General features: G+C 48.6%; 1 protein-coding gene across 1 annotated transcript in view; it reads left to right on the plus strand.

The window, feature by feature from the left end:
* Window positions 1-1,507: 1,507 nt before the first annotated feature.
* LOC133359267 (P2X purinoceptor 4-like) overlaps window positions 1,508-17,684 on the plus strand; it is a 46,223-nt gene continuing 30,046 nt past the window's right edge. The window contains exons 1-3 of the mRNA XM_061577747.1: window positions 1,508-2,450; window positions 7,458-7,611; window positions 8,351-8,422. Of these exons, the coding sequence (XP_061433731.1) occupies window positions 2,305-2,450; window positions 7,458-7,611; window positions 8,351-8,422 (372 nt within the window). The 5' untranslated portion in view covers window positions 1,508-2,304. The remainder of the gene's footprint in view (window positions 2,451-7,457; window positions 7,612-8,350; window positions 8,423-17,684) is intronic.

Here is a 17,684-nt window from a genome sequence, read left to right on the forward strand (position 1 = left end):
GGCTGCGATGTGGCCAGGAGATGGCAATGTTGCATTTCTCTCGCGTGTGGCATTTAACTGGTTACTCTTGTTTCTTGCCACATTACTAACTACTACCATACTATATTCTTTTACACCATTGGAACCTCATTTGACAGTAAAAAATATGATTATTGATTTTTTACCCTTCTATCTGGCAACAAAACTGACACCTTTTTTTTACAAGGAGTCATGTTTGCATTGACCACAATACCTGCAGTCATAATGCAATCAAAAAACATAACTCTGATAATGTATGCACTGTCCTTGAAGTTGATTGGTCCATACCCGAGACAGCTTTCCTGAGACAGCTTTCACGTAGGTAGAAAATAAAATAAATGAAAAATTTCATTTCATTTATTTTATTTTATTTTTTACCGGCGTGACTTTACCGAAAAAACCAAGAGTATGAATTCTTGCAGTCACGAAAGCTTCAAATCTACTAACATACTAACTTTTATTTTAGCAGGTAAGGCTCACTGAGCTATGTAGAAGCGGCCTGACGACAAAATGAGAACTCAACGAAGTGGCTTAGGGGGCCGTCCATAAATGACGTCACGCACCCAGCCCCACCCCTCCTATTTTTGGATGCACGACGGACGGACACAATAATCCCTTGTGGGCTGGTGGAACCAAGTGGTTCCTACCAGTAGAAGGCTGTCTCTGGATGTAGGCCAATCAGTTTCAAATGACAATGCATATTATTTATCAGATCATGTCTGTTTGCATGTTCACCACAAGTACGTGTGGTTAATGCGGACTTGATTCCTTACAAAAAGGCTTCTATTTGGTGTTTGAACATCTTAACACTTGTTCTATTGCCAGGAAAGATTAAACCCTATTCTTATTTTTTCATACTTTGAAACTGGCAAAAAAGGTCCCACATTTTAATATTACATAATGCCGTGTCGGATGATTGACTTCCCACTATTGACTGACTTTGTGTGGTGGGTGTGTGTGGTGGGCGTGTGTGTGGTGGGTGTGTGTGTGGTGGGTGTGTGTGTGGTAGGTGTGTGTGTGGTAGGTGTGTGTGGTAGGTGTGTGTGGTGGGTGTGTGTGGTGGGTGTGTGTGGTGGGTGTGTGTGGTAGGTGTGTTTGGTGGGTGTGTGTGGTAGGTGTGTGTGGTGGGTGTGTTGAAGTATGTGTGGTAGGTGCGCTGAGGGGTGTTTGGTAGATGTGTTTATCTTATAGGTGAACAGGAGGGAGAAAACAATAGTGGGTAGCCGGTGGTAGTTGTGTGGGAGGTGTGTGTGTGTGTGTTTGCGGTGTGTGGTAGATGCCGTGTCAGCAGGTGGGAGGAAGTAATACGAGTTGTGTGTGTCTGAGTTTCTACCCGCAGGGATTGCACACTTCACTCTCCGCACATCCCTGGCGCCTCCATCTCCTGCTGCCCATTTGGGAGGCAAGGGGTGGGGGGAGGGGATAAACGAGGGAAGAGCTCTTATTAATAAGCAGCGTCTGCTAACATTCACACAACTCACATTGAACGCGCCACTCACACCGAAACGTATGAGGGCTCAATTCCAGCCTCAGTTTGTTGAGGATTTTCTTGAGTTCTGGTTCTTTGGCTGTGTCTACGACCCATATCAGGCTCAGTGCCTTCGCTATACCGAGGACCGGGTTTGCTTCTGCGTTCTGGGCTCCAGGTGGTGATCTGGATTACGATCTAGGGTTTTGTTAATTTTTAGTTATGCTGTGACTTGTACTTGGTTGCAAGGGTAAAGTTATAACCAGGTTCTAGGCGGTGGTCTGGCTTCAAGTTTTAGGGTTTAGATCCAGGTTTGGGGCAGGGTCTTTATACAATTATCCAAGTTTCAGATCTTGGTCCAGAATACGATATTTTTGGGTTTTGTTTGTGAGAGCAGAATGGGATCCAGTTTTTTCGGCTTTTATTTCTAATTCTGTAAAACACTTTTACCAGGGTTCCTTTTGTCCTCTTTTGCTTCTCAGTTAAAAGCTAAAATTTAGTGCTGGGTTGGGGTTTCAGGATTAATTCTCTGAGTCTTGATCTTGGGTTATCATTGTGCGCTCTGCGTTCTGCAGTTAGGTTTATGTCAGAGTCTGGTTTGAGGTTCTGAGTTCCAATTTAGCATTTTTTTGTTTGAATATTTTTTTTAATTCATTCTGGGATTTGGGTTGCGTCCGGATTTCAAGGTCCGCATTCGGATCGGCTGCAGAATTTAGCGTCAATATCTTTCGGGGTCCCGCGTCGAGAGTTTGTTTTTTTCGGGAGTTCGGGTTCTCGCCTCCCAAGTTCCGAGTTCCAGGTTCTGACTCCGGTGCAGGATGGGGGGATTCGAGGAGTCTGAGGGGGGCAGCTGCTGCTCTGGATTTCTCGACTACGAGACGCCAAAGAGCGTGGTGGTGAAGAGCAGAGGCCTCGGCGTCGCCTATCGCATCGGACAGATGCTCATCCTGGCTTATTTCATAGGGTGAGTGTACAACCACTACAATAATACACACATGTATGCTGAACTTATTTCGCTCCATACGTAGCCCACCGTGATAATCGGAGGTGCCTACACAACAGCAACACACAATACGTAATATTCAACAGGGGTATGGGCAAGAGCAGTTTCACTGATTTAAAAATATTTTCACAGATTTGAGCATTATCAGGCAAGAATGCTTTGGCTGGATCGTGCAGCCAGCATGCCCAGTCATCACAATTCCCAAGCAGCTGCTGTTTGGATAGATGCAATAGCTAAATGAACACGCCACACATACTTGACAGGCGATGAGCGATGTGGCACGGGAGGGCCTGAGTGAATTTGCCAATGAGTGGTGCTAGTGCTGTCAATATTTCCCTCTGTACAATTGGCTCGTGAAAGGCTCCGCTGGGCAGCTGGTCGCAGCCATCGCATTTATTAACAGCAGACGGTGGGTGACACAATATTGAGCTGAATGCCAGGCGGATGAAGTATTCTTGGGTTTTTTCGGTAAAGTCACGTAGGTAAAAAATTGAAATAAAAATAAAATAAAATCACGACGTTTCGGAGGCAACACAAGCCTCCGTCTTCAGGTGGAATCGTCACAGCACGCTGTATCAAACTTGATACAGCAAACTTGATACAGCGAGCGTGCTGTGACGGTTCCACCTGAAGACGGAGGCTTGTGTTGCCTCCGAAACGTCGTGATTTTATTTAATTTTTATTTCAATTTTTTACCTACGTGACTTTACCGAAAAAAACTACGAATATGAATCCTTGCGGTCATTAAAGCTTCAAATCTAGGCAGATGAAACATAATGAGTTAGCGTCATTGTGCAGGTGGGGTGGTTTATATGCCAGCCACTGCCGTCTAGAAGCCCATGACATTTGGGATTGTCCTGTGACCTCCTGCCACTGAGCAATCCGTTATTGTCTCCATGTAGCCTCACAATGTACCTAGCCTGGCACAACAACCACGGGGGCCATGTCACCGCCACTTTGTGTGAATAGAAGCTGCTGCTACTATTCATTCTAGATTTGAAGTTTCCGTGACTGCAAGGATCCATACGCTTTAGGTTCTTTCGGTAAAGTCACGTATGTGAAAAAAAAATAGAAATAAATAAAAAATAAATAGAAGTAAATTAAATCACAAATTTACTAAAAAAAAGTTCATTAAATCACAAATGTATTTTTTTCCCACCTACGTGACTTTACCGAAAGAACCAAAGAGTATGCTGCTACTGTTGTCCTATTTTATGCTTCTCTGTAATTCTACTGTAGTAGGGAGTGGTGCCCGAGTGGTTAGCGCACTAGTTTCACTCCTAGTCCAGCTAACATCAGTAGGCAAATGGCTTCTGATCCAATCGTGTGCCCCCTATAAGTCAATTAAATGTTTGTGTCGTGTATCAACTTGAGCACTTGGGAGACTAAAAGCGGCTGGGCGTGGTGCTGGTCCCACCACGATCTTGTCTGCTGGGGCAGCCTTCAATTGGAACTAGCTAACAGTGATGTGACGGTTCCACCTGAAGACGGAAGCTGGTGTTGCCTCCGAAACGTCGTGATTTTTTATTTTATTTCTATTATTTCTTCTATAATTTTTATTACGTATCTTTTACAATTTATATTTTATTATTCCATTATTTATTTTTCACCTACGTGGCTTTACCGAAAGAACCAAAGAGTATAGCTAACAGCAGTTGTTTCCAGTCTATAACGCGCTGTACAGCATGTTGTAATTCTGCGTAGTGTTGTTTGTTTGCCTTTCTTCCTCGGCACCTTACTAATTAAGTAGCGTTTTAAGGCGATGCCACTCAGGGTAGTCTCGTTATGTGTAAATAATGGCCAATGAGTAGTTGTTCAATTTACGTCTTTGTTAAACAACTTTGAGAACAACAACATACTACTACATGTCGTTAAACATCTCTCTCTACACTCGACTGTCTAAGCATGTACTTCTAAACGCCAGCGCCTGTTAATGTCATGCACACGTTTTCTACAAGAGTGTATCAGTGTACGCTGTATGTAAACACATTCCTGCGGAGGGAGCTGGTAGGAACGTTGGATTGCTCGGTCAATGGCCAGGGTCAACGACGGCGTGGTGTATTCCGCAAATATGGCCGACTGTGAGGGCGGGCACAAGCCGGCGTGAGTAGGTTAAACGTTGAGTTTTATAAGGGCACCACGGGGTGACCAGCCCCTCCCCACCCAGCCGCACCCCTCCCACCCCCCACCCAGCCCCTCCCTCCCCACCCAGCCCCTCCCCACCCAGCCCCTCGCCACCCTCCCCACCCTCGCCTCCCCACCCTCCCCTCCCCACCCTCCCCTCCCTCCCCACCCAGCCCCACCCTCCCCACCCAGCCCCTCCCCACCCAGCCCCTCCCCACCCTCCCCTCCCCACCCTCCCCTCCCTCCGGACCCAGCCCCTCCCTGCACGACGGACACAATAATCCCCTGTGGGCTGGTGTAACCAGGTTCCTACCAGTAATTACGTGTTTGTCTATTGTGTTTACGTGTAGGAATGTGTTTCTGTGCGTACTGCTTTGTGGGTGTTTGTGTGTCGGTACCTGTTTGGACCTAAACTTACAAGAAAGACCAAGCCACTGAGGTGAAGGAAGGGGGAGCTCTACTGGGGAAAGAGGGACTGAAGGAAAATGTGCCAAAAAGTGGGTGAAAGTAGGAGACCCACTCCCACCGTGTACCAACATCCCACGTCCGAGAATGAGGAGGTTTACCACAACCTTCGCTCAGAGATTCGTAAAGCAGTGCGGCGCTGAAACGATAAGTGGTGGTCACGGTTTGCTGAGGAGATCGAAACTGCCTCTGCAGTAGCACAAATACATCTTTAATATAATAGAGGCTCGTGAAGGATGCTGCTGTATGGAATATGTATGTATGTTGAACTTCTTTCGCACCGTACGTAGCCAACCGTGCTAATCGGACGTGCAGGGGAAGGACAAGAAACTAAACACAAAAATCATTTCTAAAGAAATTAAGTTTTCAACCTCGAATTTAAAAGCGCATACCTCTAGCAGTCTAGCGGCTTCCTAATATCGGAAGGAAGAGCGTTCCAGACGGCCGCAGAAGCAGCGCATCTGAAAGCGCACAATGCAGTTGGCCGCAAAGGTCGCAATCGGGTACCCGATACCCGTACCCTACCCGATACCCGGTTACCCGTACCCGGCCGGGTACAGGTACCCGTTTGCGACCCTGGTGCGGCCGGGTACGGACGGGTAGGCCGTGAGTCACTGGTGAGTCACTGTTTGTCACTCATTTCCCAACGTCTTGTCTCTTCTCACAATTCAAGTTCCTAGAATCAACCCACCCGCGCCTTCAACATGGCTTCATCCCAGAGGTCGCAATCGGGTACCCGATACTCGTACCCTACCCGATACCCGGCCGGGTACGGATGGCCGGGTATCGGGTAGGGTACGGGTACCCGTTTGCGACCCTGGTGCGGCCGGGTACGGGTAAGGAATCAAAACCCGTTTGCGACCTCTGGTTGACCGTCTTTGTTCGATGGTTAAGCTAAAAGCCGCTGCCGTGAGGATGACCGGAGTTTGCGTGATGGTGGTTTATGCTCCTTTGACGAGATCAGCAAAGGTGTTGTAGTTGATTTGTGGCTCGGACTTTGTGTATAATTCACGCGGCCTCGTAATGTATTCATTCAATGCAGTTCGGCGAGCATTGGACTCAGCAAAGTCGGGGATATCTTGCAGGACCCAACACGACCCGTGCCAGAGTATTTTTCTGAAATATTTTGCAGTTTTTTTCCCTGGATTTTTCTGTTTGCGCATAGTCACTTTAAGATGTTTTCCTGTTCATGTTTTTTGTGTGTTGCGGTTGTACCCGATTCAAGAGCCGAATGGCTCACAGGGCTAAACCAGATAAATGAAACGGAAAAATGAAACTAAACTGAAGCTTCACCATTGGAACCTCATTTGCCAGTAAAAAAATATGATAATTGTTTTTTTACCCTTCTATCTGCCAACAAAACTGACACCTTTTTTGCAAGGAGTCACGTTTGCATAGACCACAATACCTGCAGCCATAATGCATCATCTGGTCCAACCCACGTGAGACTAGGCTCTAAGGAAAGCTGTCTCGGGTGTGGACCAATCAACTTCAAGGACAGTGCATAGATTATCAGAGTTATGTTTTTTTTTGCATTATGGCTGCAGGTATTGTGGTCTATGCAAACATATCCTTGTAAAAAAAAAGGTGTCAGTTTTGTTGCCAGATAGAAGGGTAAAAAAACAATTATTAAACTGAAGCTTGGTAATGTTTTTTCTTTGCCAGACGTCCCCGTCGAGTACTGAGTTGCAACAATCGACCAATCAACTTCAAGAACAGTGCATATATTATCAGAGTTATGTTTTTTTTGCATTATGACTGCAGGTATTGTGGTCAATGCAAACATGACACCTTGTAAAAAAGGTGTCAGTTTTGTTGCCAGATAGAAGGGTAAAAAAAACAATGATTAAACTGAAGCTTGGTAATGTTTTTTCTTTGCCAGACGTCCCCGTCGAGTACTGAGTTGCAACAATCGACCAATCAACTTCAAGAACAGTGCATACATTATCAGAGTTATATATTTTTTTTGCATTATGGCTGCAGGTATTGTGGTCAATGCAAACATGACACCTTGTAAAAAAGGTGTCAGTTTTGTTGCCAGATAAAAGGGTAAAAAAAAACAATTATTAAACTGAAGCTGTGTAATGTTTTTTCTTTGCCAGACGTCCCCGTCGAGTACTGAGTTGCAACAATCGACCAATCAACTTCAAGAACAGTGCATACATTATCAGAGTTATATTTTTTTCTTGCATTATGACTGCAGGTATTGTGGTCAATGCAAACATATCCTTGTAAAAAAAAGGTGTCAGTTTTGTTGCCAGATAGAAGGGTAAAAAAAACAATTAATGGTAATGTTTTTTCTTTGCCAGACGTCCCCGTCGAGTAGTGAGTTGCAACAATCGAGCCGCGTCGATACAATACAATGCATCGCTTGTGCAGGTACGTGTTCGTGTACCAGAAGGCATACCAGGCAACTGACATCGTGAGCGAGGTCTCCATCATCACGAAGGTGAAGGGAGTGGCGGCGGTCGGGGACGTGGGCACGGAGACGCGGCGCGTGTGGGATGTGGCAGAGTACGTCTCTCCCGCGCAGGTAATTCACACTGCCCTGGGTAACCTCATACATACCCTTGGGTAACCTCACAACCCCCCTGGATAACGCCACGCTCCTTAGATCAAGACCGTAGCCATGGAGTGAACATTGTGGGGGGGGGGGGGGGGCAAATCTTCCAGGGTGTCTGGGGGTCCCAACCCAGAAAAAATATCTTAATTGAAAACTCATCTCCTGCCTAAAATATAAATAAGTATAACCCGTAAAAACAAAGTTTTTCACTATAAATCCTTTATATGCGTGGCGGCTGGAGTCCTCTCGTCCTCTGGCTTGAGATGGCTGCCACCTATGGGTCAGATGATTGCATTGCACCATTAAGCAATTGGTAATTAAATATCATATTTTTGTCCTAAAAAGTGTAAAATTTTGGAGAAAAAATTTTCACGAACATTAATTGTCACGCACAACGAGTCTGTGTGGAAAATGTCAGCTCGATTGGATCACGGGAAGTGGGTTAAAAAACTACCGAAAGATTTGCACGGTCCTAAGCAAGCAAGCGAACTTAATATAAAGGATTTAAAAAATGAACTAACACGTGGGATGGACCGCGTATCAAGCTAGTGCACTATTCTACATTTGAAGCTTTCGTGACTGCAAGGATTCATACTCTTAGTTCTTTCGGTAAAGTCACTAGTGCACTATGTGTGTTGTTATTATAATACACAAACACACGCTGCCTTTGTGCCCCGCTCTCCCGCTCTCTCCGCCGCTCCCACCGCAGGGTTCTAGCAGTTTTGCCATCATCACAAACGTGCACGTGACGCCGGAACAGACCCTCGGCAATTGTCCTGAGGTGAGCAGTGTGAGGAGTTTACGGTGGTTCAAAATGGTCTGGTTGGGCCACAGAGCCAGTAACCTTTGTCTCAGTTCCTGGGTTTGAAGCATACGTGTAATGCTCTACAACAGCAGTGCTTCACGAGTTTGCTGTACTTATACAGCCTTGCTGTTTGCATTGAACAAGGGGGATCCTATCGTGAAGGTGGGGTATTCTTTACAAGAACGCCTCGCAATCCAGCAGTATTCCCGGCGCCATAGTGAGTTTGATCCTGACCCTGGCACCTGCTGTATATTTCGAGTTTCCGTGTTTCTTTGATCATAATCACGGTGGCGTGATGTTAACTACCTCGCCTGGTATACAGGAGGTCATGGATTCGATCTCGACCCGAACGGCTGTATATTTGGAGTTTGCATATCTCTCTTTCTCCCCGTGTTCAGTTGGATTTTTCTCCGGGTCCTCCTGTATTTCCCCTCCATATTTAGAATCAACGTGCGTTTCGAGCATTTGTTTACTATAAATGTCCATATGATATGCCACTTCGTTGAGCTATCATTTGTGGCCAAGTCACTTCTGAAAAGAGCTATATAGTCCAGTGGGCCTCCGCTGGTAAAATATTAAATATTTTGTTAAAATAGTGAATAGTTATACAAGCTTTACTCAGCTAATGAAACCCACAAGCAAGAAATTGGTTGAGAGTTGTATTGATTAAACAAATGCTGATGGGTAACATTAAGGCCGGACAACCAGTTAGCCAATGGCTTAAGATACTTTATATTTTTTTCCTGGATAGGCGAATAGAAAGTTACTTGAATGTGCCATGAAGAAAGGTACGGTAATTGCCTGAAACGTCGCCGATTATATATTTAATGATTGTATTTTATAAAAAAATTTAATTGTGGTTGTATAACCCCTGCCAACACAGCACCATCACCAGCTAACGTGTCCGTTAAATGCTTCACATTGAATAGCAATTTAATGTTTTTTTTATTTTTCAGAGAATTTTGTCTTTGTCATGTGTGACATTTCGTTCGTATTGCCTGTATAATTTTTTATTTTTATTGCATATTTTTTGTATTGTCCCCAATCTACCACATTTTCACTGAAAACGCAACTACTTCGTTTTAACACTCCAGCTTAACAATTTATTTTAGTGCAGCCTCAACATACTTTTGGGGCAAGTGCTTTTAGCGGGCGCCGATGAAGGGGACTGGCACAGCACGCAAGGGGGTGGGTGGCCAGCACCACGCTCAACAGTCTTTGTCTGCCATATGGCATTGTTTACACACCACAGTAGATACTCATTTTAGGCTGAATCGACCTAGGGGAAGCCCAGGACCGGTTCAGATAATATCATCGTCACTGGTGTTGACCGTATGTGGAAATACAACTGAGTTTGCCGAGTTCATGGCGCAGCACGCTAACTGCTACAACTTTTTGCAGACATTTCAATGAATGCTCCCAATCCCATCAGATCTCAGAAGCTCAGCAGAGTTTTAACCTGGGTGGGTGAGCCACATGAATTAACCAAGTGCTGTAGGCGGTTGTGGGGCTGTATTGCCAGCAGGAGGTAGTGCTGCAAACACATTCCTGCGGAGGGAGCTGGTAGGAACGTTGGGTTGCTCGGTCAATGGACAGGGTCAACGGCGGCGTGGTGCATTCCGCAAATGTGGCCGACTGTGAGGGCGGGCACAAGCCGGCGTGAGTAGGTTAAACGTTGAGTTTTATAAGGGCACCACGGGGTGACCAGCCCCTCCCCACCCTGCCCACCCAGCCCCTCTCCACCCTCCCCACCCATCCCCTCCCCACCCTCCCTATCCAGCCCCTCCCACCCCTCCCCACCCAGTCCCTCCCCACTCATTCCCTCCCCACCCTCCCCACCCAACCCCTCCCCACCTTCCCCACCCAGCCCCTCCCACCCCTCCCCACCCAGCCCCTCCCCATCCTCCCAACCCAGTCCCTCCCCACCCTCCCCACCCAGCCCCTCCCCACCCTCCCCACCCAGCCCCTCCCCACCCAGCCTCTTAAACGTCAACGCTGGCGCGTTTCTCGCTATTATACAATTACGCAATGTATACATAACAACTCCTGAGTGGCCATTCGCCACTAAGTGGCGGTTACATCACCACGGCACTTGTGCCAGGCTAGGTGTGCCCTGAGGCTATCACGCGAAGCGTGGAAGGCTCGCTTGCTTACAGGAGGTCACGGCTTCCTGAGTCAGCTGTTATGGGACCACTGGAACCAGTCATTGCCGGTACGAGTCATCAGCAAGTCCACTCAGCTCCACATCCTTCTCTACTGCATGAGCCCATCTCCTATCCAGCCTCTATCCGGCCAAACCGAAGCTGCTCTCGATTTGTGCCAATTTGCTGTGGTTTTAGCCGCTCGTTGCGAGCGTCACTCATCTGCCCTCCGTTGTTGCTGGAGGGCAAATGCCTCCAACTGCCCGAGTAACGTCCTTTACGAGCCGATAATAGTGCTCAGTGCATGTCTCATATAAAATAAACGCGAGTGTCTTCCTGTGTGTACCACCACCAACACCACCACGACGCTTCCCATAAACAACTGATGGACGGATGGGAATTGATGATCTTTGACCCCGTGTTTCAAAAATCGATGCCCTTAAATGGTTTCCTGTCAAAAGAATATTCGAGCATCAGTCGACCAGATGGATGGCTTCATGAGAGTGAAATTAATGGCTGCTTGTCGGAGCCATCCAGATGCTGGGTTCAAACCTGGCAATTATTTAAACTGTGAATCTTCTTCTTCCAAAACCACAACATTTACAATTTGAGTACGACGTTTCGCTGGTAATTGCATCCAGCATCATCGGGCAATTCGCCAGAATTCAACACACCGGTGGGCTGAAGCAGTGAACTATTTGTCTTTTGTAAACGTGACACTTTTTTACTGATTGGCCGTGTCGGGTGATGGAGGGTTACGACACATTTATAAATAACGCGATCTAAACCCAAAAACGTTGATTATGAACATACAGTACTATCACCGCCTGTGTCAGCACTCCCTGCAGCAGTAGAATCATTGGGTCCCGAGAATATTTGCACCCTCTGCCTACCTAAGGGCTGCGGGGAACTGAGGGCCCACCCTGGCACCTCCCCGCTCAACCAGTCTACATAACAAAGGCTCAGTCCTGGCAGCAGCCTCAGCCGCACCAACCTTATCATAAAAAAAAAATTAACCCGTAAAAAACAAAGTTTTTCACTATAAATCCTTTATATGCGAGGCGGCTAGAGTCCTCTCGTCCTCTGGCTTGAGATGGCTGCCACCTATGGGTCAGATGATTGCCTGCCACCATTAAGCAATTGGTAATTAAATATAAAAAAAAATTCCTAAAAAGTGTAAAATTTGGGAAAAAATTGTTCACTAAAATAAATTGTCACGTACAACGAGTCTGTGTGCAAAATGTCAGCTCGATTGGATTATGGGAAGTGGGTTAAAAAACGACCGAAAGATGTGCACGGTCGTAAGCGCACAAGCAAGTGAACTTAATATAAAGGATTTAAAAACTCCTGTCCAGGGGCTTACCCTGGCTCCTGTCCCATCAACCAGTATATATACAAGGTCGGGTCTCTTGGAATGTCTCTTTACTTGATACAGCAATCGTAGCTGTGACGGTTCCACCTGAAGACGGAAGCTTGTGTTGCCTCCGAAACGTCGTGATTTTTTTATTTTACTTTTATTTATTTTATTTTATTTTTTTACCTACGTGACTTTACCGAAAAAACCTAAGAGTATGAGGGCCATTTGTTTTGCCAGGACTTTTCATGTAATGGCTTTAGGGTTTTACGGCCGGTTGCCACCAGACACCAACCCTCTCCACCTTCATCCTGGCTTGGGACAGGCAGAAACACATTTCTGGCGGAGTTAATGATTTAGCCTGTCGATATTGCTTCCAAAGATCCACGATTATATGGCACTAAATCAATATTGTGGTGTTTGCAGATTATACAACGTGTATATGAATCGCATATGTACGCAAATGCTACGCAGACATCGCGTCATGTCTATCGAACAGCCTGAGCATATGACGTCATATAACTCCTTAAGTACTCTTATCTCCAAACGCCTATTATTGATCAACTCCTGCGCTCACTTATCCTCGACCGCGACTCTTTCACAGTCGTTCAATCGCTTCTTTGTCACTCTGTTACAGCTAATACCGCGGTCGCTCATAATATTCACGTCTCGATACCTTTGCTAATGGGAATGAAGGACTGAGTTTAGCGAGTCTGATCGTTGCCTTTCCTCCGTGCAATGTATATAACGAGCATTCACTGCTCTTGGAAGGTTGCGAGTTCAACTTCCAGCAAGTGTTTACACGTCCCATCGTCGTATCTTCAGGGTCAATAATATGAGTCCCAACTTGCTAGAAAACAACAATGGTTGTCTCATGGATGTACTTGTTCTCCATCATAGAAACGTGGAATTGCCACTGCACCCCCAATTAGCACGGTTGGCTAGGTACGGTGTGAAAGAAGTTCAACATACATACGTACCGTTGAGCCAGTGCTGTGAATGGAGATGAGCAAATTCTCCGGTGCTCATGTGAGCAGGGAGGTGTTTTGGACTGTGGCTTCATTAGTTTAATAATCGCGGAGAGAAATGCATGGGCAGTCTGTATGTGCGGGTGCATTTTTTGGGAGCAGTAATCATCGCACTGTGCTATGAACCTCGCAGCATCATGAATTCAATTCCTGTTCATGGACAACATCAGTGACATAATATGAACTGGTGCTTGGCCTCACTTATATCAACTCAGTATGAAGGGAGTGCTTGGCACTGTGTGTAGAATTCAGCCTCGGTGGGACACGAGGGGTGGTCAGTGCATGTTTGATGGCCGCACTACCCTCTCGTGCGCTTTGCCGATCTTAATAGATGCTCCTAACAGTACTTGCCCCAAAAGAAGTCTGTAACAGGCTGCACATGAGAGTCTGCGTGAGGAGAGTGGTGGTTTCGTAGCGTGTCGCTCATTGGAAGCAACAATCCTGATAAATTTCGATTTAAAGTTTTCGTGACTGCAAGGATTCAAATTCTTGCTTCTTTCGGTAAAGTCACGTAGAAGGGAAATAATGAAATACCTGATGATGATGATGATTGCTTGTGTTGCAATCGAAACGTGGTGAGAATATTTATTATGTTTTCTTTTATTATTTTATTATTTCCCTTCTACGTGACTTTACCGTAATAAAAAGGGGGCCTGTCCTGGCTCCTCCCCCCTCAACCAGTATATATACCAGTATACGGGGTTGGATCTCTTGGAAATTCTCATTTACTTGATACAGCAAGCGTAATGTGACGGTTCCACCTGAAGACGGAAGCTTGTGTTGCCTCCGAAACGTCGTGATTTTTATTTTATTTTTTATTTTCATTTGCTTTTATGAATTTTAATTTAAAAATTTTTACCTACGTGACTTTACCGAAAAAACCCAAGAATATGAATATTTACCGAAAGAACCAAGAATATGAATCCTGATCAACTCAAGGTTGATGTCTGGCGATGACACGTACCACGAGTGACAATCTCTGACTGAGCCGGGTCACTCTAGTTAATGGGACTCATCCCTGGTCTCTTGAATAATTACCTGGCTTCAAAAAAATAAACCTGAAGCCTGAAATCTCCATCTAACCGTGTCATTGGGCCTCCGCCAGTCAGCCTTTAAACGAGCTGGTCTTTAAATGAGTGTGCGTTGAACTTCTTTCGCACTGTATGTAGCCAACCCTACTAATCGGAGGTGCAGGGGAAGGACAACAAACTAAGCACAAAAAGCAGTTCTCAAGAAATAAGTGTTCAATCTAGATCAAGGCCGTAGCCATGGAGTCAACATTGGGGGGGGGGACCAAATCTTCCAGGGTGTCTGGGGGTCCCAACTCAGAAAAAGATCTCAATTTGAAAACTAATTTCCTGCCTAAAAGATAAAAAATCACTAACACGTGGGATGGACTTTTTATTTATTTACATTGCTCTGTTTTTACTTTTTTTTTTACCATTTCTTGTTTCATTGTATGTAATGGCAGAGATTAAGGAGTAATAAAGTAAAGTACAACCATAACCACAATCATATAAACATAAATCTATGCGTTGATTTATATGAAGACAAGTCCAGATATTGTGGCCAAGGTTGAGCAAATTGTTGTTTTTATTTACATGGAATATAAAAAATTAATAGCAATATATTGGGGGGGAGGGGGGGCATTTTGAGCATATTTGATGCGTCCCCCCCAATATAAATTATAATTACGGCCTTGATCTAGATGATTAAAAAGTACATAGCTCCAGTGGCTTCACAATATGGGAAGGAAGAGCGTTCCAGACGGCCGTTGGAAGCGCATCTAAAAGTGCACAATGCTGTGACCGTCTTTGATCGAGGGCTCGTCAAGAGCCGCTGCTGTGAGGATGACCCGAGTTCGCGTGATGGTTTATGCTCATTAACAGGAGCATGATTACACTGTGCGATGCACGCACATTGGCAGTGGGGCTATAAAGACGCCTGTGTGTGGAATTGGCCCCGACAGCAACAGCCTTGACAGGAATGAGGGACATTTGCCCGTGTGTTCATCTACTTGGTTCTTTCGGTAAAGTCACGTAGAAGGGAAATAATAAATAATAAAAATTAAATATAATAAAATAAAATTCTCACGACGTTTCGGCCACAACGCAAGCAGCCGTCCTCAGGTGAAGAACAGGTCTGTCGGAAAGACAGCGTCCGAATGAACACCACCAAGCTTGGCAGCGTATTTATAAGCTGGGTTAAAGGAGGAAAGCGCCTTGACAAAGGAATTTACATATCAACAGAGGAATTTAGCATATTTATGGAAAATGCAGATATGGGATTAGTCACTACTTATGGAATGTGTAGGTGGTGTCAAAGTCATATTTTGCTCGTGTATTATGTAGGATTAGCAGTGATAAAGGAAGGAAGTAGGATTAGGCAAAAAAAAATTGCCCGTGTGTTTTGCGATGATCCGTGGCAATGTGATTTTGCAACTCGTTATCCCCCCCGCCCCATCACCTGGCCCCCTTCCCACCCCGTTCCTACTGAGAGTAAGAGGGAGGAGAGGCTGAGATGGATGATGGACTGGACGGGATAGTAATTATGGCTCATTAAGGGAGAAGCGAGGTCTCCGCAAATCAATGGAGCTGAGAGTAAGTGACGAACACGGCTCGTGGGAGATCAAGACAGACGCAGAAGCGCAGGGAACTGAGGTGTGGGGTAGAGTAGGGGGGTGGTGGTGGTGGTGGTGGGGTGGTGGTGGTGGGTGGTGGTGGTGGTGGTGGTGGGGTGGTGGTGGTGGTGGTGGTGGTGGTGGTGGTGGTGGGGTGGTGGTGGGGTGGTGGGTGGTGGTGGTGGTGGTGGGGTGGTGGGGGTGGGTGGTGGTGGTGGTGGTGGGTGGTGGGTGGTGGTGGTGGGGTGGTGGTGGTGGTGGTGGGGTGGTGGTGGTGGTGGTGGTGGTGGTGGGGGTGGTGGTGGGTGGTGGTGGTGGTGGTGGTGGTGGGGTGGTGGTGGTGGTGGTGGTGGTGGTGGGGTGGTGGTGGTGGTGGTGGTGGTGGGGTGGTGGTGGTGGTGGTGGGGTGGTGGTGGTGGGGGTGGTGGTGGGTGGTGGTGGGGTGGTGGTGGTGGTGGTGGGTGGTGGTGGGGTGGTGGGTGGTGGTGGGGGTGGTGGTGGGGTGGTGGTGGTGGTGGTGGTGGTGGGGTGGTGGTGGGGTGGTGGTGGTGGTGGTGGGTGGTGGTGGTGGGGTGGTGGTGGTGGGGTGGTGGTGGTGGTGGTGGTGGTGGTGGTGGGTGGTGGGGTGGTGGGTGGTGGTGGTGGTGGTGGTGGGTGGGGGTGGGGTGGTGGTGGTGGGGTGGTGGTGGTGGTGGTGGTGGGGGGGTGGTGGGTGGTGGGGTGGTGGTGGTGGGGTGGTGGTGGTGGGTGGGGTGGTGGTGGGTGGTGGTGGTGGTGGGGTGGTGGTGGGGGTGGTGGGTGGTGGTGGTGGGGTGGTGGTGGTGGGGTGGTGGTGGTGGTGGGGGTGGTGGTGGGGGTGATTGGGGGTGGTGGTGGGGGTGGTGGGGTGGTGGTGGGGGTGATGGGGGTGGTGGTGGGGTGGTGGTGCGTGGTGGGGTGGTGGTGGTGGGGGTGGTGGTGGTGGTGGTGGGGTGGTGGTGGGGGGTGTGGGGGTGGTGGTGGTGGGTGGTGGTGGTGGGGGTGATGGGGGTGTGGTGGGGGTGGTGGTGAGGTGGTGGTGGTGGGGGTTGGTGTGGTGGGGGTGGTGGTGGTGGTGGGGGTGGTGGGTGGTGGTGGTGGGGTGATGGTGGTGGGGTGTGTGGTGGGTGGGGGGTGGTGGTGGGGTGGTGGTGGTGGTGGGGTGGTGGGGTGGGTGGTGGTGGTGGTGGTGGGGGTGATGGGGGGTGGTGGTGGGGGTGGTGGTGAGGGTGGTGGTGGTGGGGGTGGTGGTGGTGGGGATGGTGGTGGGTGGGTGGTGGTGGGGGTGGTGGTGGTGGTGGTGGGGGTGGTGGTGGTGGTGGGGGTGGTGGTGGGGGTGGTGGTGGTGGGGGTGGGTGTGGTGGGGGTGGGGTGGGGGTGGTGGTGGGGTGGTGGTGGTGGGGGTGGTGGTGGTGGTGGGGGTGATGGGGGTGTGGTGGCCGGTGGTGGTGAGGGTGGTGGTGGTGGGGGGTGGTGGTGGGGGTGATGGTGGTGGGGTGGTGGTGGTGGGGGTGGTGGGGTGGTGGGGGTGTGGTGGTGGGGTGGTGGTGGTGGGGATGGGGGGTGGTGAGGGGGTGGTGGTGGTGAGGGGGGTGGTGGTGGGTGTGGTGGGTGGTGGTGTGGTGGGTTGGTGGTGGTGGGGGTGGTGGTGGTGGTGGGTGGGGTGGTGGTGGGGGTGGTGGTGGTGGGGTGGTGGTGGGGGTGGTGGTGGGGGTGGTGGTGGGGGTGGTGGTGGGGTGGTGGTGGTGGTGGTGGGGTGATGGGGGTGGTGGTGGGGGTGGTGGTGAGGGTGTGGTGGTGGGGTGGTGGTGGTGGGGTGATGGTGGTGGGGGTGGTGGTGGTGGGGGGTGGTGGTGGTGGGGGTGGTGGTGGTGGTGGTGGTGGGGGTGGTGGGTGGTGGTGGTGGGGTGGTGGTGGTGGGTGATGGTGGTGGGGTGGTGGGTGGTGGGGGTGGTGGTGGTGGGGGTGGTGGTTGGTGGTGGGGTGGTGGGGGTGGTGGGGGTGGTGGTGGTGGTGGGGGGGTGATGGGGGTGGTGGTGGGGGTGGTGGTGAGGGTGGTGGTGGTGGGATGGTGGTG

The sequence above is a fragment of the Lethenteron reissneri genome, chromosome 64 (genome assembly GCF_015708825.2).
Source record: "Lethenteron reissneri isolate LAM-NWPU_2019-01 chromosome 64, ASM1570882v1, whole genome shotgun sequence".
NCBI lineage: Eukaryota > Metazoa > Chordata > Hyperoartia > Petromyzontiformes > Petromyzontidae > Lethenteron > Lethenteron reissneri.